The sequence below is a fragment of the Poromitra crassiceps genome (assembly GCF_964638095.1).
Source record: "Poromitra crassiceps genome assembly, chromosome: 1".
NCBI lineage: Eukaryota > Metazoa > Chordata > Actinopteri > Beryciformes > Melamphaidae > Poromitra > Poromitra crassiceps.
This window is the reverse complement of record NC_139623.1, coordinates 124,217,034-124,237,648: the sequence shown is the minus strand read 5'-3', so window position 1 is coordinate 124,237,648 and position 20,615 is coordinate 124,217,034. Positions and strand designations below refer to the sequence as shown.

Below are 20,615 nucleotides of genomic sequence, written 5' to 3'. Positions count from 1 at the left end.
GATGGAGCCTGAAAAGGTGTGTTTTAAGTTTTTGCAGAAAGATCGGCAGTGAAGCAGCCGTCCTGACCATAGGAGGGAGCTCATTCCACCCTTGAGGTGTCAGGGACAAGAAGAGTCGAGATCGGGATGAGTGACTTTTGAGCCCCCGTAGCGAAGGAGGAGCGAGGCGACCTGCACTGGTGGAGGAGCGAAGGGAGCGGTGGGAGGTTTGGAACCTGACCATAGATTGCAGGTACAGAGGAGCTGTCTGGTGTACTGCCCTGTAGGCCAGTACCAGTGTCTTGAATTTAATGCGTGCCGAGATGGGAAGCCAGTGAAGGTCCTGGAAGAGGGGAGTGACATGAGAGAATTTGGGTTGGTTGAATACCAGACGGGCTGCAGCGTTCTGAATGAGCTGAAGCGGTCGGATGTCAGCAGCAGGAAGGCCGGCCAGAAGCACGTTGCAGTAGTCCAGGTGGGAGATGATAAGTGACTGGACCAGGAGTTATATAAATAAAGTATTACTTACTTACTTACTTACTATAAGTATCATAATCACCCTAGATGTATTTTATATATATTGTAGCGGGCTGGATTTATGGGCTACTGTATTTGTTTATGTCTGACTGTCTCTGTGTGTTATGCTGTTCTGTACATGTGGGTTACCTGTGGGGTTTGGCATGTAATGTATGTGGGAATTTACGGGGTTCTGTGGGACTGTGAAGGCAGCGTACAGCCAGTGGGTGGGGTGAGAGATAGAGGCTCACCTGGGATTGGCTGGGGGAGGGTAGCTGTGGGAGAGAGCGGAACAGCTCGGGGAGTTGCAGCGTGGAGCCTGAGAGTGAGGCTGTTTTGGACGGCTGAGGAAGCTAGGTTAAGCTAACGGGGATTAGCGTGAGAGCTAGGGGGAATAGCTGTGTGGCTTGTTTTATTTGGCGTCTATTAAAGAGCTTGAGGATAACGCCTCAGAGTCATTCGAGTCCTTTACAATATATATATATATATATATTGTTTATATTGTTTATATTATATATATATATATATATATATATATATATACATACATATATATATATATATATATATATATAATATAAACAATATAAACAATATATATATATATATTGTAAAGGACTATATATATATATATATATATATATATATATATATATATATATATATATATATATATACAGTGGTGTAGTGGAGGGTAGACGCAGGTAGACGGAGTCTACCCACTTATTTTTCAGATGGTTTTGAGTCTACCCACTTCCAATCTGGGAACCCATTGGTTAAAAAAAAAGTCTGCCTCGAGAGATTAACCCACTTCTAGCACCAGATTGAGATTCCACCAGGAAACGTTGCATTAGGACCACGAGGCACAGCCTGTCTAGTGAACACCTGTGTCCAGCAGACATGTCCCCGAAGCGGCTCTCCGCTCTGCTCCACTAAACAAATGGACCTATTTTCGCTTCTCTCTTTGAGTTGCGTCAAGCAACACAGAGCAGATCGAGCTGGGCAGGAATTCACGAGAATAATAAAATAAAACATCCTGTCGATTTTCAAAATAAAACCTGTTACTGTATGTCAAGAGAGAAACAGTCACACATTGGATGGGGGGGGGGGGGGGGGGGGGGGCACACAATTTAGCCTGCTTTCTATAATAATGCATCCCTCAATTACTTGAATGCTTCCATTATTTTGGCAGCTACTTGGGTTCAAATTAACTTAGTGAGTTGGTTTGAAATGTATGTATCAATTAACTAAATTCAGTAATGTTCAGGTTATGGTAGCCTAATTGATCTGATTGTAACATTGTAGCCTATAATTCAATCAAAATGTTGTTTTTGTAGACACCAATAATGACTGCCTGGCAAAAGTAGTTTAAACTAGTTAGTATAGTTAAGTCAAGTCAAGTCAAGTCAAGTTTATTTATATAGCACATTTCATACATAAAGCAATTCAAAGTGCTTCAGTATATATATATATATATATAGACACCTGAGTGGGGGCTGGTTGTGTGGGTGGAGGGGCTCGGGGTCGAGCTGCTGAGTGTGAAGGGGGTTTGCTGTGTGGGTGGTGGGGCTCAGGGTGGAGCTGCTGAGTGTGAATGGGGGCTTGCTTTGTGGGTGGTGGGGATTAGGGTGGAGGTGCTGAGTGGTGGCTGGCTGTGTGGGTGGAGGGGCTCGGGGTGGAGCTGCCGAGTGTGAAGGTGGCTGGATGGAGGGGCTCGGGGTGGAGCTGCCGAGTGTGAAGGGGGCTGGGTGGAGGGGCTCTGGGTGGAGCTGCCGAGTGTGAAGGGGGCTGGCTGTGTAAGTGGAGGGGCTCTGGGTGGAGCTGCTGAATGGGGGCTTGTTTATTTGTTTATTAAAATGTATGGGAAAAGGATCCACATTAGCTGACACGACACCTAGACGCCAGCTAGTCTTCCTGGGGTCCAAGACAACAATATACATTACATGACAAACAATGAAATAGAATGGAAAAAAAAACGTCCTGGGGCTCGGGGTGGAGCTGCTGAATGGGGGCTTGCTGTGTGGGTGGAGGGGCTCAGGATGGAGCTACCTGGATGTTGAAGAGTGAGTTGAAGTCGGGGATGATAACATGCTTGTCCTCCATCTTGCGCCTCATGTTCTTGATGGCGTGGATGGAGGTTTCGTAGTATGGCTGTGGTCGACGGCGGTATGGCAGGTCCTTCAGCCAGAGGCAGCATGTCTCAAAAAGTCTATTGAACACAAGCCTGGCCAGTTTGACTGAGTCCAGCTCTAAAACAAACACATAAACAACACACTTCAATTAGCCACACACGCTTCTTTATCACAGGGTTCCTAACAACACATTACTGTAGGTAATAACACCGCATCATCATCATCATCATTAAAATTGGAATCGGTGTTTGAAATCATGACATCATCAGTGACATGATCAGTGATGTCATAAATTGCACCATGGCGCATTGTCTTTAGAGTCTCCACCCTAGAAATCGTGTGCGCGCAGCACGTGAGATTGCTAGTGTAATAAAATGACAAAATGTAATACATTTTCACTTCAATATGTAATAACACCCCCATTATAGAGTACCGCAGGGATGACCTATTTTTGTAGGCCAACTCAGCTAGTCATGCTAGCTCCGGTTCCCAAGTCTAAAAGTCAATGGAATTTTTGTATGAGGATTTTGGTTAAATGAAATAAGGTCTGCTCTGTTGTTAACAAAAGTTTATGAAACAGCTAACTTTGTGTTCAGCAAGATAATCTTCACAAATGAGGACCACTTTTAGGGACGGCTTTAGCTCAGGAGGTAGAGCGGGTCGGCCAATGACGCAAGGGTTGGCGGTTCGATCCCCGCTCCCTCCCAGCTGCTGTCGTTGTGTCCTTGGGCAAGACACTTAACCCCAAATTGCTCCCGATGGTGTGTAGGCACCCTGCGTGGCAGCCTGCCGCCATTGGTGTATGAATGGGTGAATGTAGACTATCTACTCATTGTAAAGCGCTTTGGATAAAAGCGCTATATAAATGCAGACCATTTACCATTTACCATTTACCATTATGACTTTTGAAGCCTTTTCCGAAAATCATAAGACTGTTTAGCTCCACAGTCCATCTTTTTTCCTTTTTTCCCCTCGGACCCCGGTGTGACCCAGAAGCTATATGGAAAAGAGTCAACCTTCACCCCGGATGTGAAATGTCTTTCACTATACAGCAAAAAACCTTCTAAATACTGAAAATAAGTGGGAAAAGAGGATATTCTACATATTAAAGAAGTCCTCTCAGACTGACGTCATGACTGTGACTTCATGCCTCAAGACGTATGGTAAAAGAATCAAAGGTGAAATCATTCAAACGGATGTAACCATAACATTAACATAACATAATGTTAACATAACATAATGTTAACATAACATAACATAACCATAACATTACCCTATCATATTATTATCAAGGACACTTTTGTGTATTATTGTGAAATAAATAATGATAAAATAACATTTTCTAAACTAGAACACATTAACCACCATGTGTTGGGGGAAAATGACGCAAATGACGCGCGTAAAAAAATGAGTTGGGAGTGAGAGTGTTTTGGTTTTGTGGGTGTGTGTGTGTGTGTGTGTGTGTGTGTGTGTGTGTGTGTGTGTTGGTATGTGTGTGTGTGTGTGTGTGTGAGTGAGTGAGTGAGTGAGTGAGCGAGCGAGCGAGCGAGTGTGTGTGTGTGTGTGTGTGTGTGTGTGTGTGAGTGTGTGTGTGTGTGTGTGTGTGTGTGTGTGTGTGTGTGTGTGTGTGTGATTGTCTGTATGTGTGTGTGTGTGTGTGTGTGTGTGTGTGTGTGAGTGAGAGAGAGAGTGACCAGGATTGTGGGCTCCCAGGGGACTCACGGGGTAGCGGGTCAGCTCCATCTTCTACAGACTTGTTGAGGTGGTGGATGGAGAGGTCAGTCCTCAGGATGCTATCTGCTGTGGCTCTGGCCAGGGCTGCAGCCAGGGAGCATGGACAGTTACTGTGGAGAGGCCAGGTTAGAGTTAGGGATGGGTCATAAAATAAACTATATTCCAACATGCTTTCGTGGAGATCAACACCTTATGTTCCAACGCAGGGATCAGCCAATTACTTTCTATTGTGTTTACACTTCCTGTGACAGTAGAGTACCTATATTGTGTTCATTGTGTTAACTGTGGCCAACACTGCTGTGGGGAATTAATGGGTGTGCAGACTCCTAAGAGCCCTATGTTTGACCAGGTAAAACAGACGATGTTTTGAACAGGAAGTGTAACACAACTGGGTCAAGTGGGCGGGGCTACATCGGTCGAGTGCATACCTCCGCCAACCTTTCCACAAGGTTTTGTGGTTTTATGTGAATCCGTTTGGAACTGTTTTTGTGATTGAGTGTGTGTGTGTTTTGGCTAGTGGGCGTGGAAAGTTAATCACTTGTAAGTCAGCCCTAGACTCAGTTCTCAGTCTCTATCCGCTTCGCTCAGTAGAGACTGAGAACCTCCCCCCACCTCTAGTTGTTAAAAGTGGGTGGATACATTTTCAGAGTTAGAAAAAACATTGCATGGCAGAACCAATCCTGAGTCTTGAGGGCGGGCCTACATTCTGGGGGCGGTGGCTAAATGCAGTAGCGGTGTCCCTGTGCCGACAACAAGTGGCAGACAGTAGGCCAAGCTTGATAGAGCTTTTAGCGTAACCAGCTGGTAAACAAGCCAGCACGTCTTTCTTGTCCTGTGTTAAAAGCTTTAAATAAAGCCGCTGTAAATCCTTAATTGCACCGATCTTGTGGATTGAGCACACATCAGATAAAACGGACTCAAATAACGTTACATTTCTCAGGACATCCATTTTCGCTGTGAAGCTCTCTCAGTGTTACAATTCTCCGGTTCGTGTTTCACTACGGAGGACAATGGTGGGCGCACCACTTCCGGGTAGGAAACAAATGGTAAAATAAACAACAGGTATAAACTCTCTTTGCAGCACATCAGTGTCTTGCTCTATATTGGAACTATGAAACATTGCATTGCCGCTACCAAATAAAATTCAAATAATAAATGTAGGCGTGTCTGCTGGCAACCGTTCTCGCCGGCCTGGAAGAGACAGATTTTGAGAATGATGTTCCCAGACGTTTGGTGGTTAGGTGGCGCTGTTGGCGCCGCTCACCAAACGTCTGGGAGCCGAGACTAGCCCATGACCTGCTTTTCGACCAAATTTTGTGCAAATTCGCTCATAACTTTTTGAGATGAAGCTAGAAATGACTAATGTACAGTACTAGGGATGTTAATGATTACCGTTCGTCGCTTGTTACTAAGAATTTAACCGATTAAAAATGTACTAACCGAGTTGTTTGGTGATTCTCAAGAGCTCACACTGTATATTAACTTTTATACCAGCAGAGGGCGTACTGGGGCAACAGAAGAAGAAGCAGTCACAGTGCAGGGAAACGGAAATGGTGAGACAAGTGAAGTGGTCAAACGTAGTCCAGTGTGGGAGCATTACATAGTAAAAGAGGACAATGTGAAATGTAAATTGGGACACTGTTCTTAAATCCAGCTCTCCAGTACACGTCAATTTTGGACCCCCTGAAAAGTCAACACCCAACGGTAATTTGCAGTGCAAGATTAAAGTGGAACACGATCTCAACAAACATCTGTGTTAGCTAGAAGAAGCTGGTGTGATGTGTCGCAGTGAAAACAACTCAGAGGATTTGCTTTACGGTCCCTGCCCAGGCATTAGCCTATTTCACATCCCACCCAAATCAGCCATTTTGTGTCTAAAAGGCAGGAAGCACCTAACCCTAACCCTGCAGAGTGAATGGGGTGGCGCTGGAAGTACTTTTAGGTAGGGGATGCTGCAAGGCCGTAGCCACCGATTCAACATTGGGGGGGACGGTCCAAAGGTCGGCGCCAAATTTTCTTTGGCCACTTTGTCGCCAGATTAGAGGAATATTAACATTAAGATTAGACTGTTGTGTCATTATTCAGTCACCTTTTCTCACTCACCTCCATGTCACCACTTGCTCCCACTGCTGTGTTGGAATCCTCATTCTCTCTCCCACCCTTTTTGGACTTTTAGCCATATTTAGAGGAATATTTCATTTTAAATTAACATTAGCATTATACTGTTGTGATGTCATTATTCAGTGTCTTCTCCTCTTCTCTGACTGCAGCAGCACTCAATTTACCCTCAGGACTCAGGGACAGTGATAGCCTACCAGCTATTCCTCCCATATATCCAGGGCCGGATTAATAGTACCATGGGCCCCCGGGGCTATTCATTTTCTAAGCTTTTCATTTAGCCTTTTAGTCATAAAGATTATATCTTCCAGACTGAAATGTTATAACAGAAGTGGAGTATTGGCCAGAATTACATGAACATTTGGACACTTATTCAGCGGCTATTTTGCATGTTGCGTTCAGGTGCACTGTAAAAAAAAACATCTCTTGCCACCAGGGGGTGCTGCATCACCCACCGCACCCAGCTTCCCGCGCCCTTGGGCTTGTAATGGGCAAGCACTGTTATGGAGTAAAAGGACATGATGCCAATCCACATGATGAGATCCAAACAGTGTTGCATTATGTGACATTACACGTAGTTTGTTCGGCCATAGTAACCACCCGTAATGCTAGCAGAGACCGGAAAAAAGAGGCTTGTTCTCCTACTTCACACAAGAGTTGTCGGGAACCTACAGAGTTAGCTCCGCCCACCCTGTGCCAAGTTCATAAATGCTGCAATACTGAAAAGGCTTCCATTATAGGCTCGATCACCATTGTGTTAACTCACTATCAGATAGATAGTGACTTTACTTAACAGACATTTATTTACATGAAAATCTTTGAGATGATCACTTTAAGGAAAATACATGAAATCTGCAACCCTACTGCAACGCCTTTAAACCTGGATAACTACTCAGACCCTTGTTTACTCACTGTTTGTCATACTGCCTCAGAGTAATACGGTACCTGACATTGTGTCATTCCAAATAACTCACCGGTCATACATGTGACAGCAGCCCATCTAATGACTTGACACGTGGCCATTAATTAATTAATTGCCATTAATTAATTAATTAAGAAGAAAAGACGCCATCAGGATGTTTCATAACTGTTGCTGTGGGCTTGCCGCTGACCTGCTGCTCTTTGGAATTAAAAATGGCAGGGAGTTCCCTGGAGGATATGGCCAACCTTCTAACTGACCATAGCTTCTAACTGACCATAGCTTCGAACTGACCATAGCTAATGAAAGTACTAAAATCATTTATAGGCAGGATGAGAAAAAGGACACCCGGACATTAAGTCCAACACGATTGTGATATTGTCTTAACCTACATGTATGTGCATCAAACCTACTGGGACCAATAACATAAGAAAATAAAAGCAACACTATTTGTACTCCCATTCACAGCTTGTGGAATCAATACTTATCTCACCACCCTATAATTGGAGAGGGATTTCTGAGCACAATTGCTCAACAGCTGGGTAAGCGAGGCCGCGACAGTGGCTGCTAATAGCACCTGAGCTGCATCTGCGAGCCCTCACGGGGAAACCGAGGGACAGTGGTGTAATGGTCGCTGGAGAAGTGGGTAGACTTTAGTTATATATATATATATATATATACTGTATATATATATATATATAATTGCTTTGCGCCTGCCTACCCGTGACTCGGGAAGGTAGCATCATGTTTTTATGCCTCGAAATGCGCTTTACGCTGAAGAGGCGTGGCTCAGTGCCAGAATAGGCCAGAATGGGCGTTTCGGCATTAAATACCGGCCTAAAGCTAACTTTAATTTTGCGGTTAGCGCTTTTCAAAACCAGGCCTTATTCACTGTGCCGGCTCCCCTACCAAGCCACACACATGTGCATTTCTCCCAGCATGCATTGCTTACTAAATTTTGACAAGAAAAAGCAACCAAATCAGCCTAAGTAGGCTAAGTGGTAGATAGAAATAATATTTGTGTTAACACAACATGCAATTCTAGAACATTTCAATATTCGACAAAATAAAACATAAAAATCAAAACACAACCCTATGTGAAACATACATGTAATCCAGGTGGCATATATCCGTCGCAAATACATGATATAGTCGAGTGACAACCGTAACAGGGTTGTACTGTAATGTCCGCTCCAACAAGACTTAGCTTACTTGACACATACTTTTTCAACAAAAACACATTTATGCCATGATTTTACATAATGTATATTTATGTCGCATCATTTAGCCTGTGCTGTGATGTGCAGGAGCAGCAGGTACCCTACAAGTTATAAAACTAAGCCTGCCCTGAATGAGCAGAGTGGGGGTGCTTGTTCACTATTGTGAAAGCTATGTGTTTACAACATAAAGATCATGGAATTGGATGCTATCAGGAATGTCACCGATAGTTAACGTTCTATATTGTAGGCTACAGGGAGACCGCATCAGCCCTGCTGAACAGATCTGTATTTTCCTGGCTGTAGGTTGAGTCATTTTATTCAGGCTATGATCTGTGATGCGCTGAGATATCCAAATTGGCATGAAGAGATGACAGCATGCAGCCGCAACCCGGACTGGATCAAGTGTATCGGTGCTTGGAAAGGAATAATGTCATTGCGTAACTGCAGTTCACCAATGGCCACAGTTGTGAATAATTCTACGCTTAAAAAGGCGTGGCTAACTGGTTAGTGCCGCACATTCTGGGTTTAGCGCAGAGGAGAAATTAGGGAATCCGCCTGACCACGCCCACTAATAGCGCTAGGCCAGGCCTTAAACGCTAATTTAAGGCCAGGGGGAAGATAGAGCCCGTACAACTTCATTCGTAACTTTCCACTTCAACTGAATTGTACTGGACATTTTATCCTGGGAGTGGAGTTTGATGAGCAGCGAGATCGGGATATGGCAGGCATGCAGGCTTGTTTGGTCAGGCTGACAATCAGCAAGACAGGACATACTGAAATCCTCCTCTCCTCTCCATGCACAGCGCACAGGACGCAGGCATGTTCATTTAAACATGGATCTGGGTATCCTGAAAAGATTTTGCTGCTATCAAAATTGTGGGGGGATTTTTACTGCACTCGCTGTCCACTATACGCGCGCATGTGAGAGGGAGGCAGAGGGAGAGACACAGCGCGACTGCTGCTGCTCTCTGGAGGACATGTGGCAACCGCAGCCAGTCAGTGTTAATTGGCGTGCAGGGCACATGTAATATCAAGTCACAACAGAAAAGCCAGCACACAAAGAAGTCCTTTTATAGGTTTTAATACCTTAGTCTGGGTAGGGCACTATGCCCAGGGATGTGATCTAAAATGGTTAAAAAGTAATTGAAGTTAGGGTTCGCTTTAAAAGTTTAGGGTTTGGTTAGGTGGCTAGGCTTAGGGCAATCCTCCACGGAATGCATGTGTAAGTATATCTAAATACCCCAGAAGTGACCTCAGTAAGACTGTGTGTGTGTGTGTGTGTGTGTGTGTGTGTGTGTGTGTGTGTGTGTGTCTGTGTCTGTGTGTGTGTGGTGGAGGAAGATGCTGTTAACAGGGAGGAAGAGGGAAAGTGGAGCATCTGAAGGACGCTCCAATGATGGCCTGCTCTATATGAGACGTCACCCGGGTAACAAGGCCACCTTCAGACATAGGTAACCATAGTAATCCAACTCCTGGTGCTATCTATCACACTCAAATCAACTTAAATATTGTTGTTTGTTATTCTCTGCTAAGCTGCCTATTTAACTGGGACATCGCTCATGGTCATCCATGGGCAAATGAATTGAAAGCCTTGTTTTACTCAAACGATCTGTCATTTATTTTTCATAACATGACACACGTGTGACTATGAGTAACATGTTTATGCTGTACAAAGACAAATGGTCTGCCGACCTATGGCATAAACCAAAACTAAGAACCTATCGCCTCATAAAAGACAGTTACTGTGTGGAACCCTATGTGAAATTTGACTTAAACAGACAAAAAAGATCTCTGCGTGCACAGTTACTCTCGGGAACTCTTCCCTTAGCACTAGAAACTGGTAGACTCAAAGCCACTCCTGAAGAAGATTGTGGCCCCTATCTTCCCACTGGCCTTAGGCGCTAAACTGGCATTAAATGCAAAAAAACACGCTTTGCGCCTGCCTTGGGAAGATAGCATCATGTTTTTAGGCCCCGAAATGCGATTTACGCCAAAGAGGCGTGGCGCAGTGCCAGAATGGGCGTTTCGGCCTTAAATACCGGCCTAACGCTATCTTCTCCCCTGGCGTTAATTTAGCGCTTTTCAAAACCAGGCCTTATTCAGTGCACTGGCGATATTACTGTGCGTAATTGCGCGCAGCTCTCCTCTGCCATCTCACTCTCTCTCCCCCTCTCTCTCTCTCACTCCCTCTCTCTCGCGCGTCGGACAGGCACAATGACCGATGAAAAAAAAGTTGTTATACCGTAGTTTTGAGCCCCTGTCATTCAGAGGCTGTTGCATCATCCTACCTGTGCAGTGGGGGAGAAGAAAAGGTAGCGAGAGAAAACGATATCATTCTGCCCAAACTTTCACCAATCTAATCTCATGATGACATCCAGGGATAGGCTATATTTTTTCTAGCCGATGCGTTTAGAACATTCTTTTCACTTTGATCTTGCTATAGTGTAGCTTATTTACATGCTTGCTGTATTTAAACTGCAGTGAGATTTGTTTGAGAAGCATAATAATATGGAATAATATATATGGAGACAGACGGGGATGAAAGAGGGAGGGGGGAGCTCAGAGCGCTTTGGTCAGGCTTTTCTGAGGATTGGATCGCTCCATGGAATGGAACATGAAAGGGACATTGTGATTCATTTACTGCACTTATCCAATGAGCACGGTGTGAATAATTCTACGCTTAAAAGGCCTGGTTATAATGCTTAAGGCTGCATGTAGTGCCGACACGAGAATAGGCACTGCGCCGGTCCACACCCACTAATATAGGCTGCACCTGGTGCTAAGCGCTAATTTAAGGCCAGTGGGACCATAGGGGCCAGACTGTCTATTGTGTGAACTACAGGAAATTGAAAACGAGACTAATTTCTTGTTCTACTGTACTGCTTATGATGAGGCAAGGGTCGTACTTTTTAGTAAAATGTTTTCAATTTATGCTGACTTTTTTTGAGTAGGACGACTACGAGAAACTTGAGTTATGTTTTAAAAAAGGTATCTTTCTCACTGCAAACTTTATCTGCCATACCAGGCATGGGAGCAAAGACAAAACATTTTGTTTGGAGAGTGATGTACCGATCTGTTTCTGTGGGTCTAAGCAATGTGTTGCTTTACGTCTTATGTTGTTTTGAATGTACTGTTGCTGTGACGTTTTTATTGTATCGTTTTATACATTGTTTTTACTGCTGTATTCTCTGCCCATGTGGGCTGGGCACAGCAATGTGCACGACACCTTAATAAATCAATCAATCAACCTTATGGGAAATTATAGCAGGGAGAGACAATCATCAAACCAGTTATTTGTGTTTATCTTGAAGCAGTATTTGCAGCCAGTTTTAAACCTCATATCCTTTCTATAGGTGAATTATATGACTACGTCACACTGACATCACGCAGTGTCAGGTGCGCATGACGGAGGTAGAAAGACAGAGTCCGTGCAGCCCTGGCAAGTAGCTGATCTGCGGCTGGAAAACTAGACGAGCTAGACATGTCTTCGTGTTGTGCAGTGGGATGCCAGAATCGGAAAGCTATTTTAGCCGAGTATTCGGGTCCGCCTATTCATACTCGGTTAATAAAATAATAAACGATAGAGCCAGGCTGTAACGTTATAACCAGCTTCACCTTTATTCTCCCCACATATCCTGTTCTACGGCAACCCTCGAGGGAACATACACAGCCTCGCATACACACGCAATAGAACACAACACAACACTGAACAGTATGTTACACTATCAACAAAGGACTAAAGTTTTACCGAATCTCGTCAACTCATACTCCTTTTAATGCTTACCGTAGGCGTCTTTGGTTGCAAGCCATTAGAAGAACTGATTGGAACAAGCACATCATTAAAAATGCTCGACTTTGCAGTGCTCATTTCATATCAGGTAAGCTGTAGCTGTAGGCTGCTAACAGCCACATCGCTCGGTTAGTTAACAACCAAGTAACGTTAAATAATGTCATCATTGAGTTGAACTGATTGGAACGAGGACATCATTAAAAATGCCAGACTTTGCAGTGCTCATTTCATATCAGGTAAGCTGCCTGTAGCTGTAGTAGGCTGCTAACAGCCACATCGCTCGGTTAGTTAACAACCAAGTAACGTTAAATAATGTCATTATTGAGTTGTGTGCATTATCAACATAACAATATATCTTTGCAAATTACAGAATAATTATCTACGCTATGTATTGTTGGCCACTCTAGGCTTGGCCATTTCTTCTTGTCTTTTATCCATTGACACGGCGCCAATGCATATGGGTCTGTAAGACGTATCGCATTAAACAACGTTAATTTCGATGCATAACATTGCTTATCACTAGGTGATAAGCTGTTGTAGTAAACCGAGAACTGCATTTTAAAACTAAAATCTAACAATGTGTGTCGCAGATGGACGCAGAGCAGACCTGACAGCGACGGCTTTTACACAGCTCTGTGTCTGTCAATGCCGGGCTCAATGCAGCTCCAATGTTGACAGCTTTATAAGGGTATCGCATATGAACTCATTTAACCAACCATATAGTCAAGACTGCCTTGTAGTAATCTAAGCAGTGACACAGCTGAATCCTCATGGACATACTCCATGAAATGCTACTATGAAATTCAACAATTACAAAACAATAACATATCAAGGCTGATAATGATGCAGACTTCTAGAAGGCATTGCATTTTTTTACGACATACTAAAAGTAACAGTTGACTAGGGCTGACAAATTCTGGTCAGTCGGTCGATACTCTCCAGTCCGACCACAATCTCATTGGTTGGACAATCGCTGGTGATCCCCAGCTGCCTCCCCCCCGGTCCCCAGCCGCACTGACCCCCCACAAGCCTCCCAGCCCCCACAGCTACCGCTTTTCACCTCCCCGGGTGCCCAAAACCACAGCCCCCCCTCCGCCCACAATGGACTTCAGAAACTTAACACCTCCAACTGAGCCCCCCGCTTCCTCCACCACCAGACTGTCTGTCTCCAGCAGACAGGTCAAGAGGCAGTTGGAGAAGTTGAAACGGAACAAGGCTGCAGGTCCGGATGGTATCTGCCCGAGTCATGAAGATTATGTGGGGTCCTACAGCACCTGTTCAACATCAGCCTGAGCCTAGAGAAGGTTCCGGTGCTGTGGAAGACCTCATGCCTTGTTCCGGTTCCTAAGAAGTCCTCTCCATCTGCCCTAAATTACTTTCGGCCGGTGGCCTTGACATCACACATCATGAAGGTCCTGGAGAGACTGATGCTGGCTCATCTCAGATCCCAGGTGGACACCTACCTGGACCCACTGCAGTTTGCGTACCGCCCCTGGGTTGGAGTCAACGACGCCATCATCTACCTGCTCCAGCGAGCCCACTCTCACCTTAACACAGCAGGCAGCACTGTGAGGATGATGTTCTTTGATTCCTTCAGTGCTTTCAACACATCCAGCCTGCACGACTGCGTGAGAAGCTTCAAAGGATGCAGGTGGACGCCTCCACAACCTCCTGGATTATTGACTACCTGACAGACAGACCACAGTTTGTGCCACTGAGGGGATGTGTGTCCGACCGGTGGTCAGTAGCACAGGAGCGCCACAGGGGACTGTTTTCTCACCTTTCCTCTTCACCCTATACACCTCTGACTTCCAATACAACTCAGTATCCTGTCATCTGCAGAAATATTCAGATGACTCTGTAGTTGTGGGGTGTGTCAGGGATGGAGAGGAGGCAGAGTACAGGGAACCGGTGGGCTGCTTTGTGGACTGGTACGGAGAAAACCACCTCCTCCTTAACGTGTCCAAAACCGGGGAGATGGTTGTGGACTTCAGGAGGACCAGCACGGAGCCAAACCCTATTTCCATCGGGGGTGAGGAGGTGGTGAGTGTGGACAGCTACAAATACCTGGGCGTTCACCTGGACAAAAAACTGGACTGGAGATGCAATACCGAGGCTGTCTACAAGAAGGGGCAGAGCAGACTCTATTTCCTGAGGAGGCTCAGATCCTTCAACGTATGCAGCAAGATGTTGCATATCTTTTATCAGTCTGTGGTAGCAAGTGCAATTCTCTTCGCAGCCACCTGCTGGGGCAACTGCATCAGAGCCGGCGACTCTAACAAACTGAACAAACTTTTTAGGAGAGCAGGCTCTGTGCTGGGGACCACTCTGGAACCCCTGGAGGTGGTTGTGGAGGGAAGGATGCTACAAAAAATACTCAAAATGATGGATGACACGACACACCCCCTACACGACCTGCTGGCTGGACAACGGAGCGGTTTCAGTCAGAGGCTCCATCAGCTTCCCTGCAGCAAGGACCGTTACAGGAGGTCTTTCGTGCCCACCGCAATAACAATATACAATAACTCCTGGACATGCCGAGAGAGGAGGGCCCTCCTCTCCCTACCCCTCCCTCTCTCCCACCACCCCTCCCCTCCCTCCCCTCCCACCCTCCTATAATGACCCTCCTGAATGTTGAATCCATACTGCACATGCACAGTGCACTAATGCACACATTGCACTTTGCACACTCACAATGCATAGTCATAGCTATATTACCATGTAGTATAATACGCCATACAGGGTATGGCATAGTCATTGCAATTATAATATAAATAATCAAACAGTGTACAGCTTTAGTCATAGAAATAATAGTATTATTTAATATACTTACAGTTTCTGGGAAACGAAAGATGTAACGGCGGTGGAAGTAAAGTTGTATATATTGTAGTTTGCATATTTACGTATTGTATTGTTTCTTGCTTCTTTCTAGCAATATGTTGATACTGCTGTTTTTGCTCTGCACCTTACCTACGGGAATTTGTGTAACTTTTTATTGTTTAATTAGTTGTTGATGTCATTGATGCTACTGCTGCTGTAACGCCAGAATTTCCCTACGGGGATGAATAAAGTACTATCTATCTATCTATCTATCTATCTATCTATCTATCTATCTATCTATCTATCTATCTATCTATCTATCTATCTATCTAATTTCATAAGAGAAAATCTATTTTGTATTACTCCTGTCCATTCACAGTCACCCACGCTCTCCCATGTTATCAATAGCCAATCAGCTCAAGCCATTCCTTTCCTTCGCTTTTCCGCTGAGCCAATCACCTAAGCGGTGGAGTGTATTTGAAGTTCTTGTTTTTACCCTGTTGTTACGCTACTCACCTATGTCTTGTTGCCATCAGTTGCTGTGATTGCCATGAAGCAGTTGTTTCGCCCCACCTCCTCCCCTGCCACCACCAACGTCATGACTCCAGACGAATTCCCCATGAGGGATTTCCTATTCTATGCATTGTTGATGCCCTCCTCTCACCATCACAGGAGGAGCGTCATCCTGGAGTCATACGCCTAACCTTAATCTGTTTATTGTATCATTAAAGTTGATTTTAAACCTTCTGACTAGTCTCTCATGATTGAAATTCATTAATTTGTCACCATCCACTTCAATTGTTCAGGAGAATGCTGCAACGGTCTTTTGTTGGGAAACTCCAGGACTGTTTTGTGGACTAAAACACTTCACCCGTCCTTTCATCGGCATGGGGGTGAGTAGATAATGACTGACTTTTCACTTTTGGGTGAACTTATGCGTATTTACTAACGTTAAGTTAAGAAAAATCTAAATAACCTCAATTTCTATTCTTATTTATACAAAATGTATAAATTCAAGCACTTTCAATGACCCATGTTATATTAATGTCTATTTTCAAAAACTTTCAAGGCATAGATTATTTTTCTTTCAAATTCACAAACTTTCAAAGATTTCAAAGACCCATGGGAATGCTGTAATTTAATGTAATTAGATAGTTGCATAGCAAGCCTTTCCCCTCTTGCTCTCTCTGCTACCAGCTAAGGTCATAGCTGAGCTTTGCACAGTTTGAGCAAAAGAAGAAAAGCCTCCTATTTGATCATGGCCTAAAGCTGTTTTTCTAAAGGGGTGAACACACTTCCCTTGTGGAGTCCCCACAGTGCGACAGGGGTCCCTGACTCTCTCTGTCCAGGAGGTTTAGGATCAGTGGGAACCCTGCTAACAGTCTCAATTTCACCGGATAAATTATATATCCAAAAACAAAGGCTGAGCAATCTATATGAAGTCTCCCAATCCTACTGAATCATGTGAGAAGGCATGTATTAAGGTGTATTGTATGTGTGTTTTCAATTTTCTCTATAGTGAGTAGCATTCTGTTCACAGACCCTGCTGGTAGAATCTGGACTGTGCTGAAGCAAGTGAAGCAGCACACTTTAACTCATGCTAACATGTGAAGTGAATAGTGATCCCAGACTGCACACTCCCACTCCATTTAAAAGTCCTTGCCCTTCCAGTTTCTTTGTGTGAGAAAATGGCAAAGTTGGAGCAAGACAATATATAAAATGCGTGGAGGCGTCAGTATCATTATCAGTATCATTATCAGTATCATTATCAGTATCATTGGCAACATCATGTCACAGCAGCAGTTGAATCAGCTCCAAGAGCCAGACCCTTATAAAACAAAAAATAAAATAAATGGTTGGAGACAAAGGTTGCTGCAAAGAAGTGCATTACTGGTCATTAGCAGCGTGTCACTGCCAGGGACAGGAACGAGGGGACAGAGCTCTCGCCTCTACAGGAATGAGGGGACAGAGCTCTCTCCTCTACAGGAACGAGGGGACAGAGCTCTCGCCTCTACAGGAATGAGGAGACAGAGCTCTCTCCTCTACAGGAATGAGGGGACAGAGCTCTCTTCTCTACAGGAATGAGGGGACAGAGCTCTCTTCTCTACAGGAATGAGGGGACAGAGCTCTCTTCTCTACAGGAATGAGGAGACAGAGCTCTCTCCTCTACAGGAATGAGGGGACAGAGCTCTCTTCTCTACAGGAATGAGGAGACAGAGCTCTCTCCTCTGCAGGAATGAGGGGACAGAGCTCTCTTCTCTGCAGGAATGAGGGGACAGAGCTCTCTTCTCTACAGGAATGAGGGGACAGAGCTCTCGCCTCTACAGGAATGAGGAGACAGAGCTCTCTCCTCTACAGGAATGAGGGGACAGAGCTCTCTCCTCTACAGGAATGAGGGGACAGAGCTCTCTTCTCTACAGGAATGAGGAGACAGAGCTCTCTCCTCTGCAGGAATGAGGGGACAGAGCTCTCTCCTCTGCAGGAATGAGGGGACAGAGCTCTCTTCTCTACAGGAATGAGGGGACAGAGCTCTCGCCTCTACAGGAATGAGGAGACAGAGCTCTCTCCTCTACAGGAATGAGGAGACAGAGCTCTCTCCTCTGCAGGAATGAGGGGACAGAGCTCTCTTCTCTGCAGGAATGAGGGGACAGAGCTCTCTCCTCTACAGGAATGAGGAGACAGAGCTCTCTTCTCTACAGGAATGAGGGGACAGAGCTCTCTTCTCTACAGGAATGAGGAGACAGAGCTCTCTCCTCTACAGGAATGAGGGGACAGAGCTCTCTCCTCTGCAGGAATGAGGAGACAGAGCTCTCTCCTCTGCAGGAATGAGGGGACAGAGCTCTCTTCTCTGCAGGAATGAGGGGACAGAGCTCTCTCCTCTGCAGGAATGAGGGGACAGAGCTCTCTCCTCTACAGGAATGAGGGGACAGAGCTCTCTTCTCTACAGGAATGAGGAGACAGAGCTCTCTTCTCTACAGGAATGAGGAGACAGAGCTCTCTCCTCTACAGGAATGAGGGGACAGAGCTCTCTCCTCTACAGGAATGAGGAGACAGAGCTCTCTCCTCTGCAGGAATGAGGGGACAGAGCTCTCTCCTCTACAGGAATGAGGGGACAGAGCTCTCTTCTCTACAGGAATGAGGAGACAGAGCTCTCTCCTCTACAGGAATGAGGAGACAGAGCTCTCTCCTCTGCAGGAATGAGGGGACAGAGCTCTCTCCTCTGCAGGAATGAGGGGACAGAGCTCTCTCCTCTACAGGAATGAGGGGACAGAGCTCTCTTCTCTACAGGAATGAGGGGACAGAGCTCTCTTCTCTACAGGAATGAGGGGACAGAGCTCTCTTCTCTGCAGGAATGAGGGGACAGAGCTCTCTTCTCTGCAGGAATGAGGGGACAGAGCTCTCTTCTCTACAGGAATGAGGGGACAGAGCTCTCTCCTCTGCAGGAATGAGGGGACAGAGCTCTCTTCTCTACAGGAATGAGGAGACAGAGCTCTCTCCTCTGCAGGAATGAGGGGACAGAGCTCTCTCCTCTACAGGAACGAGGGGACAGAGCTCTCTCCTCTACAGGAATGAGGAGACAGAGCTCTCTCCTCTACAGGAATGAGGGGACAGAGCTCTCTCCTCTACAGGAATGAGGAGACAGAGCTCTCTCCTCTACAGGAATGAGGGGACAGAGCTCTCTCCTCTACAGGAATGAGGAGACAGAGCTCTCTCCTCTGCAGGAACGAGGGGACAGAGCTCTCTCCTCTACAGGAATGAGGAGACAGAGCTCTCTCCTCTACAGGCATGAGGAGACAGAGCTCTCTTCTCTACAGGAATGAGGGGACAGAGCTCTCTCCTCTACAGGAATGAGGGGACAGAGCTCTCTCCTCTGCAGGAATGAGGGGACAGAGCTCTCTCCTCTACAGGAATGAGGGGACAGAGCTCTCTCCTCTACAGGCATGAGGAGACAGAGCTCTCTCCTCTGCAGGAATGAGGGGACAGAGCTCTCTCCTCTACAGGAATGAGGGGACAGAGCTCTCTCCTCTGAAGGGATGAGGGGACAGAGCTCTCTCCTCTGAAGGGATGAGGGGACAGAGCTCTCTTCTCTAGAGGAATGAGGGGACAGAGCTCTCTTCTCTACAGGAATGAGGGGACAGAGCTCTCTTCTCTACAGGAATGAGGGGACAGAGCTCTCTCCTCTACAGGAATGAGGGGACAGAGCTCTCTCCTCTGAAGGGATGAGGGGACAGAGCTCTCTCCTCTGAAGGGATGAGGGGACAGAGCTCTCTTCTCTAGAGGAATGAGGGGACAGAGCTCTCTCCTCTGAAGGGATGAGGGGACAGAGCTCTCTCCTCTGAAGGGATGAGGGGACAGAGCTCTCTCCTCTGAAGGGATGAGGGGACAGAGCTCTCTCCTCTGAAGGGATGAGGGGACAGAGCTCTCTCCTCTACAGGAACGAGGGGACAGAGCTCTCTCCTCTACAGGAACGAGGGGACAGAGCTCTCTCTGTTCCGCCCTCCAGGCATTTATATTCTATAGTGTGGTTTCTGGCGCCCTCTATAGCATATCGATTTACAGAGGTTTCTAGCACCTTCTGGATGAGGTGAGGTTCTAGCGCCCTCTAGATAGTTGTTGCATGTGAAGTTCTAGCACCTTCCAGTCACCTAATTGGAATGTTTGCATGCTCATTGGTTGTTTGGGGTCACATGGTCTGTAGTTTGCATGCTCATTGGTTGTTTGAAGTCACATGGCCTGCTAGTGACACGTTAAGAGTGGCCGTGCCTTCCTCTGAAGCGAGGTAACACCCTGAGTCAGAACTTCACGCCACCAAAGCACAGGACATTCATCTGCTGCCATCCTCGTTGTGCCATAGAAAGCATTGGGCCCTATCTTCGGACAGGCGATATCCCCTATTAGCGCTTGCGCACCTGTTTGCGCGTGCCGTAAAGCAGGGAAGATTGCAGTCCGCTGTCCAGGTGTTATGCCAAGTTTTGCACCGCAGCGCCGGCAGCATCCCCACCTCACGGGAGCATATTGTAATGATTTATACAGAAATGTAACTGTTTAAAAGTGATATAATTGTCTGGTAGACGTGACCTCTCTGATTTCTAAGTTAAAACAGCCCCAAAATATGTTGGGGATGCAATTCTCGGCGGGGATGCGGAAACGTTCATGGCATGTGTCGCAGGCGCAAATTAGAGCCGTGACAAAATTATCTGCGCCCCAAAATGCCTGCGCAAACGGGATTTGGGTGGTCTTAACTACCAGAATTATTCACAGGCATGGCCAGGCAATGCTGGGGATTACGTCAATCGAAACCAATCAGATTCCCGTCTCGCAATGGCTGTTTGCGCGAGGCATGCAATATGCTGTAATTCTCTCCATGCGTAATAGAGTGTACTCAC

The 20,615-nt window shown here is 45.9% G+C and overlaps 1 protein-coding gene across 1 annotated transcript in view; it reads right to left on the bottom strand.

Moving 5' to 3' along the window:
- The window catches only part of ppm1e (protein phosphatase, Mg2+/Mn2+ dependent, 1E), a gene marked incomplete at both ends in the record, with an annotated part of 120,280 nt that overhangs the window by 19,051 nt on the left and 80,614 nt on the right, over positions 1-20,615 (bottom strand). The window contains 2 exons of the mRNA XM_083632928.1: positions 2,545-2,744; positions 4,350-4,471. Coding sequence (XP_083489054.1) covers positions 2,545-2,744; positions 4,350-4,471 — 322 coding nt within the window. The remainder of the gene's footprint in view (positions 1-2,544; positions 2,745-4,349; positions 4,472-20,615) is intronic.